This window comes from Panthera uncia, chromosome D1 (genome assembly GCF_023721935.1).
Source record: "Panthera uncia isolate 11264 chromosome D1, Puncia_PCG_1.0, whole genome shotgun sequence".
NCBI lineage: Eukaryota > Metazoa > Chordata > Mammalia > Carnivora > Felidae > Panthera > Panthera uncia.
The window spans coordinates 108,720,708-108,740,452 of NC_064808.1; the positions used below are offsets into that span (position 1 = coordinate 108,720,708).

Consider the following 19,745-nt stretch of genomic DNA (forward strand, 5'->3'; position numbering starts at 1 on the left):
CCCCCCCCCCACCCCAAGCGGTGAGTCCCGCACTGTGTGCAAGCAACAGCGGACCACTGGTGGGGAGGCCCTGGGCCTGGAGCTGCCCCCTACCGGGGCCAGGGCAGGTGGGGCCTGCTGGGCTCCCCACCCCCGCGGGGAGGGGTAGGTGGCGCTGGCCGTTTCTCCCCGACCCCAGGGCCAGGGCAGGTGGGGCCGACCGGGTCCCGAGCGCCGGGGCGGGGCGGGGCGCCGGAGGGGGCGGGCCCGCGCCAACCTGTTGTGCGTCCCGCTCGGCTTTGCCGGCGGCCACACGCGCTCCAGCGGGCGGTGCAGGGAGCGCCCAGGCCCGGCGTCTCGGGTCGCCGGCCCAATGCGCCCGCTCGGTCTCGTCTACACCCTGGTGTGCGCCAACCTGTGCGGCTGTCGGGACGCCCCCGCGGCCCCTCAGAGCGCGTCCCTGCGGGCCCTGCGCGCCGCCGGCCTCCGGAGAGATGGTAAGGGGCTCGCGCGTTGCCGGGTCGTGCGCCGGGTCACCGACGTGTCGCCGTCGTCCGCTTCTGTAGGGACAGGGAAACTTTCCTGGGACGCGCGGTAAGGCTCCGCGGCGGCGGGTGCTGTCCCTCCCTGTTCCGGGGGAGGGGGGTGGGTGGTGGCGGGGGGGGGGGGGGTCAGGTGGCTCAGGGCCCCCGAGGGGGCAGGTCCCCACGTCCCGGCGCCGCCCCGGGTCAGGCTCTGTGCACTTGAGACTCGGGTAGATGGGGGCTCGGGAGGGGCTTTGTCTGGGCGACTTATGTGTCTTGTAGCCACGGGAGGACAGGGAATGATGTCCTTGTGTCCCGCAGTCAGCCTGGACCAGGGTGACAGCTGTACTGATTATGTGGGGGAGGTGCCCGTGTGCAGCATGTGTGCTGTTTGTCCCCACAGTGACCCTCCTCTGGGGGCGCAGCGCTGGCTCCGAAGCTCAGGGTCCGGGGGACGCTGGGCTTTCACCGCAACGCAGGGTGACTTTCCAGGCGCAGAAGGTCTCCCTGTGTTGGCACAAGCACAAGGGTTTGTACAGCAAGCCCCGTGGGCCCCAGGCCGGCCTGTTTGTGTCCCTTATCTGGGGGACACCTAGGTCAGCTTCTCGGTGGGCTACCCCCCAGGTCTGAACTTGATCTATCCCTTTATTCTCACCTGCAACTCGTGTTCCCAGGAATCTGAAGCTGTTTCTCCCAACTTACCCGAACTGACCCCTAGGTTTTTGGGGTTTTTTCCTTCAGTAATAGTATCTTTCTGTCTGTCTGTCTGCGTGAAGTTCTAACACATCCCCAGGGAACTCCCCAGGCTGGCTTCACTGTTTGACTTGGCAGTGTGTGTTCTCGGTGAATTTATATTGGCCATCTTGTTCCCTTATCAGTTTCTCTCTTGGTGTGCCATGAATTTGGACTTTGCTGAAAGGCTTTTGAACTTTGAAAAGACTTTACTGTATTTTCTGGTGACAGATACACTATGGATTTCAGTGTGTGCAAGTCACAGGAAGTGACGTAGGCGTGTGCAGGGGGCCCAGGGAAGCCTCAAGAGTCACCTCCTGGCCAGAAGATGCCCCCTACTCCCAGCATTACTTTACCGCGATGTTTTTATGTACAACACCCCACCAGTGCCTATTTGAATACCCTCCATCTTAGTGAAAGCACAGCATTTTCTTACTAACACTTAAAAAAAAAAAGGTGTGGGCTCAAGACCAAACTTTTATAATTTTGCTTCACTCGTTTATGTTTCCACCGGGGACGATCTTTTCTCCTAGTTTGAGATTTTACATTTGTTAACGTTTGCACTTTATATGCCCTCTAGGCTGTGTCGAATAAAATGCCATGTATAATTTGCATGACTTCATAGCCATAATTTTGCAATCCTTAGCCTCCCAAGTATCACTTACAAGACATCAAGGACAGAAAATGAAAAGTGTGTAACCATTGCCCATTAACCCAAGATTCCAACTAAAACCCAGTCCTGCAGCTTGTAGTATTTTTTTTAAAGCATGCTTGCCTTTTAGTTTTCATTGTTAAAACACTGTTCATCTATCTAGTCTGTATGATACATGCTTTGTTTCATCAAAATTTCAAAAGCTACCCTGGATCGATTTATTCATATTTTAGTTCAAGCTGTTTTGCAATTTACTAACAGTATATACACACACACACACACACACACACACACACACTTTGATTAATTTGGGTTGCTCAGCACTTTTCCTCAATGTCGGTCTCATTTTACAAACAAAATAGGAGGGGTGGGGGTGGAGAAGGTTAGATTAAAAAAATTGTTATATACAGAGTAAAGCAAAGTTCATACTCATAATGGGTTTTTAGTTTGGGGAATTTTCAAAAGGCAGTATATTTTCAGTGTCACAGGGCATGTTTTTTCAAAGAGACCCAAAATTACCCCCAAAACAGCAAAATCAGATCTTGGAGGGTGAAAAAATCTTGACTAGTATGATGGTTTGTGGTCCTCTGAAGGGCCCATATGTGTAAAGAGGTAGACAGTATATCTGCGGTGTGAGCATGTGATAGGAAGGGACGTGATTAGTAAAAAAAAAAAAAAAAAAGTCTAAACAAGCTTCTGAAGGGCAAATGATGATAATGGGAAAAAAAAAAAAAAAAAGCCAAAACTCAGTTGAGAAACGGTGCCACAGAGTTCTGGTGAGGGTGTGAGAATAAGGGGTCTTTGAAAAAGTCTAGACGTTGTCTGGAAAGTTTTCATCACAACAGTTAAGGTGATGAGGGAAAATAATCACTTATTAAATTAAAACCTCTGATTCCAGACGTTTTTAACTTATTCCCCCAGAGTTCCTTGGTGAAGGGAGACGATAGATAGTCTTGCCCTTTGCACTGTCAGATTAAGACCGGGTGTAAGCTTGGGGAGAACAGGGGGAAATACAGAAGGTCAAAGTTTTCAAACGTTAATTTGGCATCCTTGGATGAGCTGGCTCTCGGATTACAAGTGGTAGGAAATCACAGCCAAAAATTAGCCGTGACTCTTGGCCAGGGGTTTTAGAAACCTGCATCTGGTGATGGAAGCATCTTCATTCACACTTGAGTGCCATCAGTTTCTTCCCACTGACCCGATTAGCTGCTCCCTAATGCTGCAGCCAAGATTGGAGCAAACAGGGAGGGCCTCCTGTCGTGGGCACGAAAGCGGGGTTGGGGGTGGGGGTTCTGTCCAGCCTGATGCACCCACAGACCTTGCTTTCATTCTATTTGTAGCTGATAGCTCCAGATAGCCGGCATTGCTAGCAATGACAGGGAAGTGTTAGAATGGATACGGGATGATCTCCTTGTACCCAGTGTGGGAGGCTGGTCTGCCGCGGTCTCCCGGCCTTCCAGAACTCTCCATCACAACGTGTTCTTGTTGTAAAAGGGATATCGGCAGACCCGTTCGCTGTAGCTGCAGAATGGGTGAAGGTGACCCAGTGGTGGTGGAATTTGGTCCCTGCCTCTGAGGGAAAGTAGATCGTCTGGCTAGGAAGGATTCCAGTATAACAGTTTGCAGAACTCAATTGCATATTTATACTTCTCCTGGTATCATATTTGTTCTTCTTTCGCTGGTTTGCCTTTGACACCCATTCCTACCTCTTCTCATTTCCGTGCCTGCACAGTTGGTGTTTTGGTGACAACTGGTCACAACCAGCGTTGCTGGCTCAGTGTGGATCAGAAGCGTAAAGGTAGCAGTTAACCGACGGTATTACTTACTTATTTTTATTTGTATTTATTTTATTTTATTGGTTTTTTGATCTTTATTTTTGAGAGGGGGGAGGGGCAGCGATGGAGGGAGACAGAACCGGAAGCACGGTTCCAGGCTCTGAGCGGTCAGCACAGAGCCCGACGCGGGGCTTGAACCCACGAACCGTCAGATGGTGACCTGAGCCCAAGTCGGACGCTCCACTGCCTGAGCCACCCAGGCGCCCCTACTCATTTGTTTTTAAATTTAGATAGAACTTCCTAGTTGGTGTGGGATATACTCTTCGTTGTCTTGATCCATTTTGTTGTTTTCTGTGTTTTTTTTTTCAGGTGCTGGTGGGAAATGATTCTGAATTTAGTTTTGTTTGTTTGTTTACCACGCCAGTGCCTCAAGTGTCTGTCACTTTATCACTGTCTAGTGATAGGCCTGCAGTTTTACTAATTGTGGCCTTGGATCTCGAAGGAGTCAAGCTTGTGTTTTGGATAATATGGGTCTCTGTTGTCACCAGCGATGACCGCACATCGACTTCCATGTGAACATCAGATCTTTTAGGGAAGGCGACAAGGCAGAGGACAATTAATGATTGGGGTTGGTTTGTATTTTGAAGTAAAACTGACATACAATATCCTATATGTATATACACACACACATACACAGACACACACGCTCCTATCTATAGGATGTCTATTCTATACACTGCAGTATTAATTTACAATAAATTATTTTTTTTTAATTTTTTTAACGTTTATTTATTTTTGAGACAGAGAGAGACAGAGCATGAACAGGGGAGGGGCAGAGAGAGAGGGAGACACAGAATCTGAAACGGGCTCCAGGCTCTGAGCTGTCAGCACAGAGCCCGACGCGGGGCTCGAACCCACGGACCGTGAGATCATGACCTGAGCCGAAGTCGGATGCTCAACCGACTGAGCCACCCAGGCGCCCACAATAAATTATTTTTAAGTGACTGAAAGTGAAGAATAGCATTAGGGTCAGCCCTTATGTTCTTCTGTGTTCATATTTTCTTTTCGACTCTGAGGATATTAAAGTTTCATGATCTCATAGAGCCTAGTGATGATCACATATTTTAAATGTAATATAACTTTGACTTGCCTGTTTAATACAAATTCTTCTAAATGGGTGGGTGGAAACTGGTGGACATACACTGTAGTAGGAAATGCCACTAGATTGTGAGTTACAATAATGACATTGAGGTTTTCCCATGACATGGGATTTTCCCTTTCAGGGAATGAGAGGAAAGCTTTATTGTTTCAGAACAGTAGGGCCAGACAATGGAGCAAGGTCCCCAGAGTCATTGGTCTCTGATGGCCGGTGATAAGCGTGCTGTCCCGCGCTTACCCTTGCAGTACATGGGTACTTCGCCAACATCTTTATGAAATTCTTCTTTATATCAGAATAAGAACGTCTTTTAAGTGCGCCAGCTGTAGGCTTCTGGTCCATCCGAGCCATGCCAGTCAGGACAAGCTCCCTGGCTTTCTTTAAGGTTGTCTCTGTTGAGTTCATTCCTGACTCGACCGGGACCGTCCTCTAAACACGAAAGGTCGAAAACCAGCGTGCAAATAGGTCTTTATCCTGAGCTCTGCTGCTGACCCCTACTGTAACTTCTTCACGTATTTTGCAATTATTTATTGAGTCCCTAATCTTTGCCAGTTGTTGTGCCGGATGAAGGGTTATCTAGCACGTTTTGAATAAAACATTCAGGGTTCCTGCCTTCTTACAGCCTGCAGTCTCTGGGCAGTAGAAACAAGTCCATGCTTAGTTCTAGTGTATTGCACGTGCCTTTCAGATGCATTCTGGAGAGCCCCAGGATTTTCTAGAAGTACCTTAGAGGTCATCGCCTGTGTGCCAGGGGGCTGAGCGTATATCGCTTCAGGCTGTCCACCCCTTCCTCAACAGAACAGGTCTACATGTGTTTCAGCATTTCTGTGTCACATATTTGAATCCATCGTAAGATTGTTCTTTGTTGTTTTTGTTTTTGTTTTTTTGAAAAGACTATGGGTTGCAATCGGAGAAGTGTGAAGGCACAGTGTAGAGTGATCGTTGCTTTTGTGGAGGAAATACACAGGGGTGTGGGAATTCATAAGGAGCGCCTAAGCTACATTTGAGACACAGGGGAGGGCTTCCTGGAGGAAGTGACGGCTGAAGTGGGGGATGAAGGATGAGTAGGAGTTAGAAGTTGGAGGCGGTGAGGAAGGAGGCTGGAGGTTGCAAGTGAAGAGATACAGTGCCTGCCATGATTTGGACAGGAGAACATAGCCTTCAAGGGTCCACTAACTAAAGGTCTGGGAAGTAAGGTTAGGGAGTCTGGCCATTATTTGTAGCACAGTGAGAAGCCACTGAAAGAATTACTTTGGAGGAAGACAGGTCCTGTGTTGTGTTTGAATACTGACCGCCAGTGTTCCTAAGAAGTCAGCCAGGCCAGTAAGTTGGCCAGGAACAGTCTCCCTGTGCCTCCACTACCCATGGGACATGACATGGATCGCTTAATTTCTCATCATGACAGTGGCCGACATGGCTGACTTTTCCTGCCCGAAATCTCCAGATGTTAGGTGCAGCTGCCTTGGGACATCCCCCCGGATGCCTGTGTGCAGCTCAGCACACCAGATGCTAGATTGTGTCACTGTATCTGAGGTCGCTTTATGGTAATGTAAATAGTGAAGGCAGCCTGCCTCGTGTGTGTGATGTTTTACGTTCTTTCAAACTTCTGTATTTCAGAATTCATGCAGTTTAAAAGGGAACATCTTTACACAAACTTTTCTGTGCAGGACAGTTTTGGCAAAAAGCTCCAGGGGAATGACACTACCAGCAAAGAAAGAATCCCAAACAAACGCTGCGGCAAAAATGTTCTCCCTCCCTGTACCGTATTTCAGGACCAGATGTAAGTCATAAATAAAGGAATAAGCCCACGGGACACTAAAGTGCACATGTGCACATACAGGAAGAAATATTTTCTTCCAAGGATTTTTTTCTTTTTTTCAGAATGAGAATGAAGCATGCCTTGTTTCTTCCGGGTGTTGATGATGCGTGTAATAATAGATCTTTGCTCTGTGCCATGGTATGCTGACATCAATGTATTAGCTTTAATATTGATAGATGAATGCTGTGCTTTTTTGCGATTTGTGCTGAGTGCAGGTTAGTGGTTTTTGTCTAATCGGGAGGCAGGGATGTCTGTGGAAGCATCGTAGCATGGGCGTAGGGTTTAACCCTCATTACGAGGAGTGATGTTTTCTGATTTTTGGATTTTTACTCCAGCACTTTTTTTTGTAGAGTGTTTCTGAAGGCAGATTGTTTTAGGGACAGCATTTTACCTATAAAAACGAGCCAGACGAGATTTGGAATCTGGTGTCTTTGGACTCCTGATTTCTGAAATTTGGAAGCCAGCATGCCGCCTGGGGGCTGAAGCAGCTCCATGAGTCCTGCCGGCCGTGTGCTGTGAGCAGAGGTTGTATGATCTGCTGTGTTAGTTTCGAGCAAGTCGTTTCAGCCCCAACGTGACAAGTTCCGCATTTCACTGAAACACTCAGTAAGCAGTGCAGCCCCGGCCGACTTTTGCAGACTTTAGCTATGCGGCAGCTTCTACTATGTCAAATGCGATGAAATGAACTAATACGTGTGCAGCAGACCCACTTACAAAAAGCCAAAATCGGTGTCGCAGAGTGTAGACGTGAGTTCGTAAGATTCACGTGGTAGACCCCGAGAGAACATTCGCCTTTACTTTCTGTGTAATTCGATCGCCCTCGTTCGTGTGGTTTGCACATCCACAGTGAGGCAGGAGCATGACGTTAGACTAGAGAACAGGTTAGACTGGGGGACAGCACTGTTACAAGTTAGCTCGCTGTTGGCATGGAGAAGTGACAGCTGCCAGTTCCTCTGACTCCTCAGACTTGCACGCCTTGGAAAGCATTCGTAAGACCTAAGCAAGCAAAGCTGGCTCAGGCTTTTTATTAAATAAGGCAAAAAAAGTTCCAGCCTGCAAGGGACTGAATGAATGTCTGGGTCCCCCCAAAATCCATACCTTAAAAACCTAACCCCCATTGTGATGATACTGGCAGGTGAAGCCTTTGGGAGGTCATGAATACCGTTAGCACCCTTACCAAAGGGACACCAGGGACATCCCTCATCCTTTCTGCTGTGTGAGGATACCACAGCAAGATATCAAATCTGCTGAGCCCTTGATCTCGGATTTCCCAGCCTCTAGAACCATGAGGAATAAACTTCTATTGTTTAAAAGCCACTCGGTCTCTGGTGTTAGAGCAGTCTGAATAGGCTGAGACATACCTATCTCCGGGTGCCACCAGGGAATGACTATATCACAGCCCAGTAACATTGCTGATTTTTAAAATTATGTCCGTGACCCATAAGAGAAAGTTTAGATGATATGTTTGATGGGTTTACCAGTATCCTAAACTGAAAGTCGTATTAGCTTAAGTATGTATGGATTTCAACCAGAAAATTGGCATTTCTGTGACAGCCTTGTGGGAAAGAATGATTGTAGCCTGGATTATAATAAACTTCTTGTCATGCTTTTGGTGGTAACTAATAGATTTGTGTTAGGCAAGAGGGAGGTGAGGAGGGATTTTACTGGCACTTTGGATTAGACCATATTGGAGTCAGAATTCTCAATAACTTGGATGAAGACATAGAAAACACATCTTCCAAACTTGGGTTTTTTTGTCTGGAAAGAACAGTTAGTAGGTTGGAGTAGATGCATAGAATGGCAGGCTTTTTCTATAAAGGGGCCAGACGGTAAATATTGTAGGCTTTCAGGCTATAAGGTCTTTGTTGCAACAACACAGCTCTGCCATTGTATGAAAACAGCCATTGAAATTACATAAATGAATGGGTGTGGCTGTGTTCATTCCAATAAAATGTTATTTTCAGAAACAGGCGGTGGGCCTGAGGGTGTAGTTTGCTGACTGCTGAATGAGAAAATCCACATGCTCTTAGGTGGAAATAATGGGCTGATCCTATGACCTTCAACAGGAATAAGTGCAAAGTATAGTTCTTTGGCTAGAAAACAAAAATAACTACATAATTACAGAATGGAATAACTTGGATTAATATCAGCTCATGTCATGATGGATGGATGGATGGATGGATGGATAGATGGATAGATAGATGGTTAGATGGACAGATGGGTGGATGGATGAATGGATGGTTAGATTAGATAGATGGATGGATAGATGGATGGATGGATGGGTGGATGGATGCATGGATGGATGGTTGGTTGGATGGGTAGAAGGATGAGTGGACAGATGGTTGGACGGGTGAATGGATGGTTAGATAGACGGACGGATGGATGGATGGATGGATGGATGGATGGGTGGGTGGACGGATGGGTGGATAGATGTATATGTCTACCTCTGTGTCTCTGTCACCCAACTGGTTTAAGTGAACACAGCTTATGGCTTAACAAACAGTGTGATTGCTGAACAATGATAACTGTTTATACCTGGCATGATCATTAATACTGTGTCAGAATAAAGTCAGACTCTGTTCTGGTCCGTCATGTATGAGGGTGTGTGCTAGGGGTCTCTCTCCTGTGGATGAATGCACCTCTTTGTCACTCCTTCAGTCCTATGACCTAAACCCACAGTTTACTACTTTCCTGTCTTTAATGTTTCCCTCCTCACTGGTTCTGTCTCCTCAGCCAACAGGGACGGTCAAGTTTCTTTGCACCACCCACAACACATGCAAGCTGTTTTACTGTTGTTCTATTTTGTCGCCATGTAAGCATCTTCAGGGTCACCACAACTCGTTGTCTCCACTTCCTGTACTCTGCCTCACCCACTGCAACATGAAGTCACCCCGTGGCTCCACTGAACTGCTCTGGGTGACGTCACTGTGATTTGTAGCGTCCTTTCAGGTGGGCTAGTCTTGTCTTGAACCTTGGTCTTCCCTTGGCTTGCCGCTGACTCTCCTTTGCCTCAAGTGCTCCTAAGTGCAAGGTTGGAATAGTGATAAAGCCGGAACCAAGATGGTACTTGGTTTATTTAGGTTTCTTGAAGAAGCAAGATTAGAGAAGGCCTTAAAAAGTATATTTTATGTGTTATTGTCCCTGTAACCATTTATGAATAATGAAAGAAGCAGCAAAGATCTTAGAATGTAGTGGGGATTTTGTGAATACAGAAAAGAGCCTTCAAAGATAATACATATGTGTGTGTGTGTGTGTGTGTGTGTGTGTATAAAACAACCTAGTAAATGCTACAATTGCAATGTTTTGGGGGGAGATATGTGTAAACACATTATATATATAAGCTTAAAATGTTCTAAATAGGATATTTATAACTATAGAAATAGGATTTTGAACACCTGGATTTTGTTTTCTGAGATCATGGAGTACTCTTTTATTTACTTTTTTTTTCCTCCTTGGCAGGATCTTCATCTAACTCTCTGCCCTGTGACTCCTTGTATGTTTTCTTAAGGCTCTGACCTCAGCCTTATCTTCTCTCTTTGCTCGCTGATAGTTTCTGGAAGATCTTAGTTTTGTCCGAAGTGTCGATTGCCACTTATGTGTCAAAAGGCCTGTGAATACACATGTGCTGCCTCTGCTCTTGACTGAGCTCTGAACGTGAGGGCAGTCCCACGGGTAAAGGACACTCTCCAAGTTAGAAGCCTACTAGTGAAGCAGTTCGTTTTTGTAACTCTGAGCTTATGCATCCAGTGGTGAGTGCCTTCACGGTATTAATCCTTTCTCGTTGCTGTTCTTGCGGACACAGCATGAGTATGTTTGCATGGACTGTCGAGGGAGCGTACTGACGGGAACTGTATCGCTCTGTAGACTTTCTCAACTCCAACCCCCCCCAGGGAGAATTGACTACTCGTTTATTTATCCCACATTTCCATCGCGAAGCCTATAATGGTATCTGTTTACCTGCCTGACTTCTTCTGATGTGAGCGCCCTTGCTGTCGTTACTAAAGCCAAGCGTCCTCACTGTCCGTGTCGCTGTCTGGCACGTAGGAGGGGCTCAGCAAGGTTTGAGGAGTCACTGCATCACCCACAGCCAGTGTCTTCGTTTTGTGCCTGGTCGTGGAACTGCATGAGCCCTCACACCAGTTGTGTGGGCAACTGTATGGCAGAAAGGGTATTTAAACTCTGAAGGTCTCTGTTCATTGTCTGGGGGCTGTTGGTATCAGGGAACAGGATAGGCAATAGAAGACGAGGAGTAGGTGGGGAAGGCTGTGGAGATGGAAAGTTATTTAGCTCTGGGAGCCTGTGCAGTATCCACGTGGATGAAATCTAAAGGCAGGGAGGCGGGAGGGAGACCCTTCTTTACAGGAAATACAGGCACAGTGAGCATGAAGTAATCAACTTTTAAAGGAAGTGATTTTTTGATTGTGGGTGTATGATAATAATACCTGGTATTTCTGGAGTACTTGGAACGTGGCAAAGTGCTCTCTCCTAGCGCGTCTCAACAGTGGTCGGTGTGGAGTTGTTTCCAGACGACTTTGTGGGTCATGCCAAGATGACACATACTTTAGACTGCCTCCTTGGGCATGAGCGTGACATTTGAGGGTTAAATTTGGACGAACACTGAGGAGGGGTGTGAAGAATTTACTCTTCCCCTCCCCCTGCCCAAAAAAAACCTCCACACCTGTACTGAGTAGAATAAATCCTTTTAGGGATACCTTTCCTTTCCAGTGTTAATATTTGAGAGCTTTTACACAAAATTAATAAAAGCTCAAAAGAAAGAGGTAAAAATAAATGAAGGATCATGAAACAAGTCTTTAAAAATTTTTTTTATGTTTATGTATTTTTGAGAGACAGAGACAGAGCGTGAATGGAGAGGGGCAGAGAGAGAGAGGAAGACACAGAATCTGAGGCAGGCTCCGGGCTCTGAGCTGTCAGCACAGAGCCCAACGCGGGGCTCGAACTCACGAGCAGTGAGATCATGACCTGAGCTGAAGTCGGCGACTGAGCCACCCAGGAAAACAAGTCTTAAGGCTCACTCTGGATGATGAGTTATTGGACATTAAGGAAAGATGAATGCTTCCCATTCTGTTTGTATAGGGAGAGCGTGTTGAGCTAATATGCTATTTTACTGGGAATGAAACAAGAGAAGTGCTATCGAATGGAATAAAAAGTATGCGTATTCCCTATAAAAACAGAAAGTTCCCTGATGGAGTAAGTATGGATTGAAAGGGTTTTTACAGAGTGGTTAATCAAAAATAAATGAATGGAGTGAGAGGTATTTGGTTTAAATACAGCACATGGGGGGATCCTGTACATTCCTGGAGAAGAACTACTGTGGCTGTGTATTGTTTTGTGTCAGTGCTGAGTTTGATGCTTTTCACCCAGCCCGATCCCCGTAAACATAAGCACTGAGGGTTCACCCAGCAGGTGTGTAGCAGGTGCTGCCCGCAGGCCGCGCCCTGTAGGACCCACTGGGGCAGAAACAGTCCAGCCTGAGGCACAGGGTCTGCTCTCTTGAAGCTGATGCTCGGGCCGCAGAGATCAAACGTGCCTGTGAATCAGCACAGGGCAAGGCAGTGGCCCTCTGAGTGCCACCACTGAGCGCCCTGCTTTGTGTTTGAAGGTTGTGTTGACCTGATTTTAACGATAAATCATCTATCCCTAGTGCTGAGTGCGGAAGAAAATGACATTGGTTGAGCACGGTATTCTTCAAAGGCTGAAAAACATCACCCTCATTGGTTAGCGCCACTCTGTGAATTAAAATTCGAGCAGAAAAGGATCTCTTAATTGTAGAGATGGGAGTCGTACTTGCTTGGTTTTCTCTTTTATGTGTTTAGATGTTAGCCTAAATACTCCTGAACCGTAACAGCAACAATGTGGGCTCGGTTCGCAACGCCCAGTAAGTTTTTAATATTTAATAATTAACATTTTACTGTGTGATGTGCAGTATGATTATTTGACCACTGGATGGCAGTAGAAAAAAGACACCTTTAGGCACCATTTTTTTTTTTTTTTTTTTTTTTTTTTACTCCCTCTCTTGGGAATATGACTCCAAGGATGGAAATTTCACACTTCTCAAATACACTGAAAAAAAAAAAGAACAATAATGATAATCTGTCATTAACATACAACTTTTCTAGTCTATGGGATCTCAGTAAATTTTAGAATAATTAAAATAGTTGAACCAATTATATATGACTATTATATTCCTTGGTGCCATTTACACATCCAGTTTGCATGCCTGTCTAAAATTTATGAAAATAGAATTGAGAAACATTGAAAGTCATTTTTGGAACAACATTTGCATGTGCACAGCCACTTGTTACCCAGTTTCCTTTGAGCACAAGACCAGTTGGTTGGCCGCTCTAAACTTGCAGAAATTCCCTGGAGACTCCTCGTTACTTGCCAAGCGTTCATCAAAAATAAGTTATTTGGGGGGACGAAAGCATTATGTATCAGAAGTGAGAAATCATCCTCTCAGAATACTAATGTTTATGAGATCCTACGGAGATGTGGGCTGAGTGGTGAGCACGTGACAGCATGGGAACATGGTCACTACCAAGGTGGGGACGGTAATCAGTTATGGGTGAGCAGTTATGGGTGCGCATGATTGCTACGTAAAAAAGTTGGGTTGTGTCCATTGGCTTTAATAAAGACTACAAAGTGCCGTATGAAAATGGCCAAATTTGGGTGAAGACTTTAGGGCAGATAGGAAAATTATGTGTTGGAGTCTGTCTTCTGCTGACCAGTGGCCCGCAAAGGGTTCGTGTCCTAATTCTGGCATCTCTAAATGATCTTTATGTGGCAAAGAATTTGCAGGTGTGATGGTGCTAAGGTTCTTGGGCTGCGGAGATCGTCTTGGATTTTTGGAGTGGATGTCCCTGTAGGAGAGGGCCAGAGGGAGATCTGACACAGGCAGGAGAGAGGGCAGTGTGACCACGGCAGCAGAGACTGGAGTGACATGGCCACATGCTAAGGGATGTCAGGAGCCACCAGCAGAAGATAGGAGAGGCAAAGAATAGATTGTTCCCTGGAACATCCAGAGGGAGCATGGCCTTGTCAGCACCTTGATTTTGGATCATGGCACCGGCCTCTAGAGCCGTAAGGGAATAAATATCTGTTGTTTTAAGCCAGTCAGTCTGTGGCAATTTGTTACAGCACCTGCAGACACCAAGGGAGGGCATGAAAGATATTTTGATTTGAAAGATGAATAGTCGAACTGTTTGCTGAGTTCAGTTTTCTAATGGTGTATACATTGCACTGGCCAGGAAATCTGTATTGACAATGTAATGGTGCATTTAGAACTCTGCCTGTGAGAATTCTCTAGTTAAGACAAGCCTTACTTTTGCCCTAGTTCTATGTCCGGATATTTTGAAAATTCTGGCTTCAACTCTCATCTGTTTTTCCGATCAAATTAAGTCCTGACGTGATCAAAAGGGCGATGTTCCTAATTCATTATAGTTTCGCTGATTCTTAAAATTCTCCCTTAACCCATGTCCTTTGTGCCTTGGTCGGCTCTTGTTTATTCTACAGACTTTTGTTGTACCTTCAGTGTGTGTTAGTTAGTTTCTAGGCCAGAGTGTGGGGCAACAGTGTTGAAAGTGATGTGGTGATAATTCCTTTGTTAATTAGCTATGTGTCATGCTTATCATCCACAGAGTACTTATTAGTCGGGAGAGGATGCTGAGGGATATATGTAGTATGTGTTAGTGCCGTGGTGATATTATATGATACGTGGTGGAACATTGAAAAGGGATATCCCGATGAGATATTTGCAGATACTAGGGTTGTTGGAAATTTGGAACTCAGGACAGAATGAGAGAATTCCAGTTGAATTTCTGAGCCCAATTCCATTAGCTGACATTGAACTCTACACTCGACCCTCCAGAGCGTCAGTGTCCAGCAGAGACAGGATGCCAGCCTACGTCATTTACAGAATTTTAGCAGCCACATAAAAAAGAAATGCATGAAACTAATTTCAGTGGTATATTTTATTTAATCCAGTCAGTGCCCGGATACTATCATTTTGGTGTTCAGTAAATATTTTAAAATGTTGAGATAGGAGCACTTGGCTGACTCTTGATTTCAGCTCAGGTCTTCTCCCAGGGTTGTGGGATCGAGCCCTGCATCAGGCTCTGCGCTGAGCGAAGAGCCTGCTTGAGGTTCTCTCTCTGTCTCTCCCTTCCCCTGCCCATCTCCCCTGGTTGCACTCTCTCTCTCTCAAATTAAAAAAAAAAAAAAAAAGATAAAACAAAACGTTAAGATACCTTGTTCTATTCTTTTTATCATGTGAGTCCTCAAAGTAGGATATGCATTTTATACTTACAACACAGCCTGTTTCAGACTTGACATATTTCAGAAACTCAGCACTAATATGTGGCTAGCCATTATCAACTTGAACAGCACTGTTCTGGGACATTAATATCATTTATTTAGACTAACACAAGTTATCATTGGTCTTTTTCCAAAATAAAAAATAACTTATGGAAGCTATTTCTCTGGCTCTTTTTTGCAATGTGTTGAAATTAACTGAGTCACTTTTTAGGGGGATTCATAATCTAACATGGGCAAATTTCCTGGGGTTTCTATTTTGCTTTCGTATTTTATCAGCATGGAACTTTTGATGTTTCTGGTTGTTTTCATGTATTCTCTTAAAAAGAAAAAAACTTATGGTCCTCTAATAGATATGCAGTCAGCCAGGCTACTCGGTTTTTATGCCAGGTGCAAAGTTTTTGATATTTGAGAAGCTTCTTATGCAAACAGCAGCTGCTACTTCATTTGTCTGTCACGGATGGAAAAATCTGTGTTTAACCAGCATTGGCATTCTTTTCCGTTTGCGACTTAGTTTGACTTAGGTAATGATAACATTCTCTTTTATCACTTGACCGTTTTTAAAATTGACTCTTTCTGGCTGATGAGTCAACAATTTGTGAAAAACAGAGTCCTGCTGAGTCTTGGGAAGGCTTTAACCTATTAGAGATTTGATACAGCTTTTTACTGAGTAACCTGTATCTCCCTGGATTTAGAGGCCTTGAACAGCATATGTTTGCAGTATGCTTTTTTTTAAGGAAAATTAAATGTTAGGAACACTGATGTTTTCCATTTGCAAATCTCAGATCTACCATTCATTGTATGGTCCAGAGTGGAAGATAATTAATAAAAGTTATTACAGAAATATACATCATTCTTCCTTTTTGTTCAGTGACATATTTCCACCAGACTTTGGGTTGGGTATTTGTTGGCATGACCTTTTAATTTGTTAATAATTTGGGGAAGCAAAAGCATTTCTGTCAAGTAAAATGTGGCTCATAAGACTGTCTTGTTTTTCCCTCACTGACTTTCGAACCGTCTCCTCGGATCATGGTCCATAACGATGCCCTGTAGAACTTGCATTGCAACAAAACCACAAAATTTCTTCCTCCTTCCAGGGCAGGGCTCACCTCAGGCCGCCCGTTTTGAGGTGTACTCAGTGCTCGGGACGAACACCTGGGTTAGAAAAAGTTTATTCTAAGGAAGGAACTGCTTCTCAAGCTGAGACTTTCCTCAACAAATCTGGATGTGTCAGGACACAGCGTGACTCTACTTTCGTGGAAACACGTTGTTCATGAGACACTTTGCATTTTCAGAGAACAGGCTTTCAAGACAATTCCGTCTTGACTAGGCCCTGGGACCTGCTGTGTACATTCTCGCTTCCCTCTGCCTGAAATTATATAATTATCTTCGCTTGTGTATGTCCTGTCTTCTTCTGAGCTCTGAGGATGGAAACTGGGGCTCTTTTATTCCCTATTGTATCCCTGGCTTATGGAATGGTGCCTGGTGTATAGGGGGCTCGGGAAATACTTGCTGAACGAGCGAATGAATCAGCAGAGTGCAGTTCAGGTGAAGCCCAAGAGGAAGGTTTCTGTGGATACAGGGGTGGACCCACTTGGAAGCTGAAGAAGCTTAACCTTCAGGCCCCCTCCCTCACTAGGTCGCTTCCACGGCCCTGTTACCTAATTTTATCTATTCATTTTCATTTTTTTTTAATGTTCATTTTGAAATGAGAGACAGAGAGAAAGAGCATGAGCAGGGGAGGGACAGAGAGAGCAGGCTCCGGGCTCTCAGCACAGAGCCCAGCGTGGGGCTTGAACTCGCGAACCGGGAGATCGTGACCTGAGCTGAAGTTGGATGCTTAACCGACTGAGCCACCCAGCTGCTCCTGTTTTTTTTGAAGAGAGAATCCCCAATTGGATACGCACCACATCCCACAAGATCTGGGTCATTCTCTGGTATTGAGGTACCTATCTGGTCATGTGAGATTTGGTCTGCAGAAGTAGGAAAATCTCCACCAGGTGAACATATTAATGCCGCAGGACCTCTTTTATCCTATGAGGTAGACTAACCATGTGGTATGGCGTTAATGTAAAACATCTGACCGACTGATGCCCAAGATGGCAGGGCTCTTGTGTCGCTCCCCTGAACGCATTTCTAGTTCCGTCATTGAGATACAGAGATAAACAAGGATCTGTTGTGTTTGTTCCCAAACACGTGTCTTCTGGTTGTACCTGTTGATATGATTACATAATTCAGTTAAATATTGTGTGATGCAACACGAGTCTAATAGAGTTTATTATTTATTACAGCAAATACTTGGTTGAAATAGCCAAACTTTAAAGGTGAGTTGCTGAATTAAGTGTTGTTCAGTTAGGTACATGTGAGACAACTCAATTATTTTACAAAGAGTGAAAATAAATAAGTCTAAAAAGCCTGAAGGGCTGCGTGGATAAATTGCTTCATGTGTGTCTTTAAGTCTTTCTCTACTTTCAAGAAAGAGGAAATGGAAATTATGGATAAATTATGGACATGACTTATGCAAGAAAGATTACAAAGAGTTTTATACTAGGAGACGTACTCAAAGGAAAGATCTCTGTACTTCATGAAAACTTGGTCACAGTCATGCACATGTGTTTTTTAAGCTAAAATAAAATGTAGGGGCACCTGGGTGGCTCAGCCAGTTGAGCATCTGACTCTTGATTTCTGTTCAGGTCGTGATCTCACAGTTGATGAGATTGAGCCCCGTGTTGGGCTCTGCGCTGACAACATAGAACCTGTTTGGGATTCTCTCTCTGCCTCTGTGTCTTATAATAAATAAATAAACTTAAAAAAATATTTAAAAAAATAAGGGGCGCCTGGGTGGCTCCGTCGGTTGAGCGCCGACTTCGGCTCAGGTCACGATCTCGCGGTCCATGAGTTCGAGCCCCGCATCGGGCCCCTGTGCTGACAGCTCAGAGCCCGGAGCCTGTTTCAGATTCTGTGTCTCCCTCTCTCGGACCCTCCCCTGTTGGTGCTCTGTCTCTCTCTGTCTCAAAAATTAAATAAACGTTAAAAAAAAAATTAAAAAAAATTAAAAAAAATAAAATAAAATGTAAAACTCCCCATGTTAACTGGCACTGTAAGTTGGCCCGTCTAATACTTTTTCGACCGTATTGGGTAGGATGGTTGCCAATGTGCGTACAGAAAAGAGTCCTGTCTTACGGGGACAAGAGTGTCGTCTAACGGAGCATCCAGTTTGTACCAACAGAGGCTACCGAATTCATGAACATGAAAAGGAAATCTGGCTTATGGGAGGCTTGGTGGAAAGGTAGTTAAAGGTAACAAGACCTCAGCTGAGGTAGTGTTCTTGGGAAAGTACTCAACCCCTCTCCGGCCTCAGACATTGCAAGCAACACACACACACACACATACACACACACACACACACACACACACACACACACACACCAGAAGAAGAACACCTATATAAGAAGGCGAATGTGAAGAGTCAGTAACTACCGTACGTAACACTTAGCACAACCCTGGGGAAACAACCCTTGATGAAAGATGGAGCGTTTGGGTGCCTGCGTTGTTTCTCAGGTTTTTTTTCTGTCAACTTTCAGTACTTTTTTTCAGAGTATACCTTAAACAATGAAAATTGTGCCTTATACAAGGGGTAGTCATGGCTGTGTCTACAGCCAAGTTTAGCGCTGGAAGAGTTCTTTGAGGTAGTCTATGCCGTCTTGCTCTATGGCACAGAGAGGTGTAGTGACCTGCCTAAAGTCACACAGTGGATCGTGATAGGGTCGAGATGCAGGTACAGGTTTTCTGACTGCTCATCTGTTGCTTGTCGCACACTATGCAGACGCCGTCTGTCTGTTGTAATTACGGCAGTTGTCGATCTTCGTAAAGATGATGGCAAGAATGAGTGTGACTTCATCAATCCCTTACTGGTCATATCATCAGTAGATCTGCCTTTTTTTGCAAAGTCGTGTTCAGTCTGGGCTTTTTTATGGTCAGTATAATGGCTATATTTAACGTTTGGAACTAAAAAGTGGTGATAAGAGTTGAGTAAGAGTTGAGAACTTGTGGGTCTCCCTTGGTTGTGTTTTTATTTATAATCTTAACCTTCAGTGCTCTGTTTCCTGGAGTGTGTTCAAGCCGAAGCTGTGGATCGAGCCAGTTTACAGCCTTTTCAGGAGAGCCTTCACTTTTTAGCCATCTGCTTCGTGTACATAAAAACACAAATCTAAATAAAGTTGGAAGTCAGGATGAAACCCATTCCTGAATTGCCCAAGGTTCCTTTCACGTCTCAAAGCAGTATGCAGGGAAATACAAACTAGCCTTCGGGAAAAGGACAGAAAGTGAAGCTGCCTTGAAATAATCTTAACTGGGTTTGAAAAGCAGACGAATCAGGTTTGTAATGTAACCAAGGAAGAGAATGTAAATCCAGCTCTAGGGGTGTGAGCTTTTCCTGATTCAGTAGTCGTTTGATGAGTATGTACTATGCGCCCAGCACAGGAGCTGCTACAGATGTATATGGGAGTAAGAGATAACTGACCACCCCCCCCCCCGCCCGAGTGGGGACACTCTTGGGGCCGGTAGATTACTGCACCAGAGATAAGGCTGTGAGCTGAACATGCCAAGGACGTATGTGGAGGGGTCTCTACCCTGGAACCACGGCGAGGGTGGTCTCCCAAGATCACTTCCTCAGAGAGCTTTGAGTTGCCATGAAATATAAATGGCGCCTCCAAGGATAAAAATAGGTTAAACCAAACCTTGCAAGTCAGATCCGTTGCCAGATTTTGTGTTTTGATGG

At 45.1% G+C, this 19,745-nt stretch overlaps 1 protein-coding gene across 2 annotated transcripts in view; it reads left to right on the forward strand.

Annotated features, from left to right (window-relative positions):
- The first annotated feature begins 243 nt into the window (after positions 1-243).
- The window catches only part of PDGFD (platelet derived growth factor D), a 221,389-nt gene continuing 201,887 nt past the window's right edge, over positions 244-19,745 (forward strand). The window contains exon 1 of one of the 2 annotated variants that reach the window (XM_049614174.1): positions 244-476. In XM_049614174.1, coding sequence (XP_049470131.1) covers positions 353-476 — 124 coding nt within the window. In that variant the 5' untranslated portion in view covers positions 244-352. The remainder of the gene's footprint in view (positions 477-19,745) is intronic. The other variant, XM_049614173.1, reaches the window with a different exon arrangement.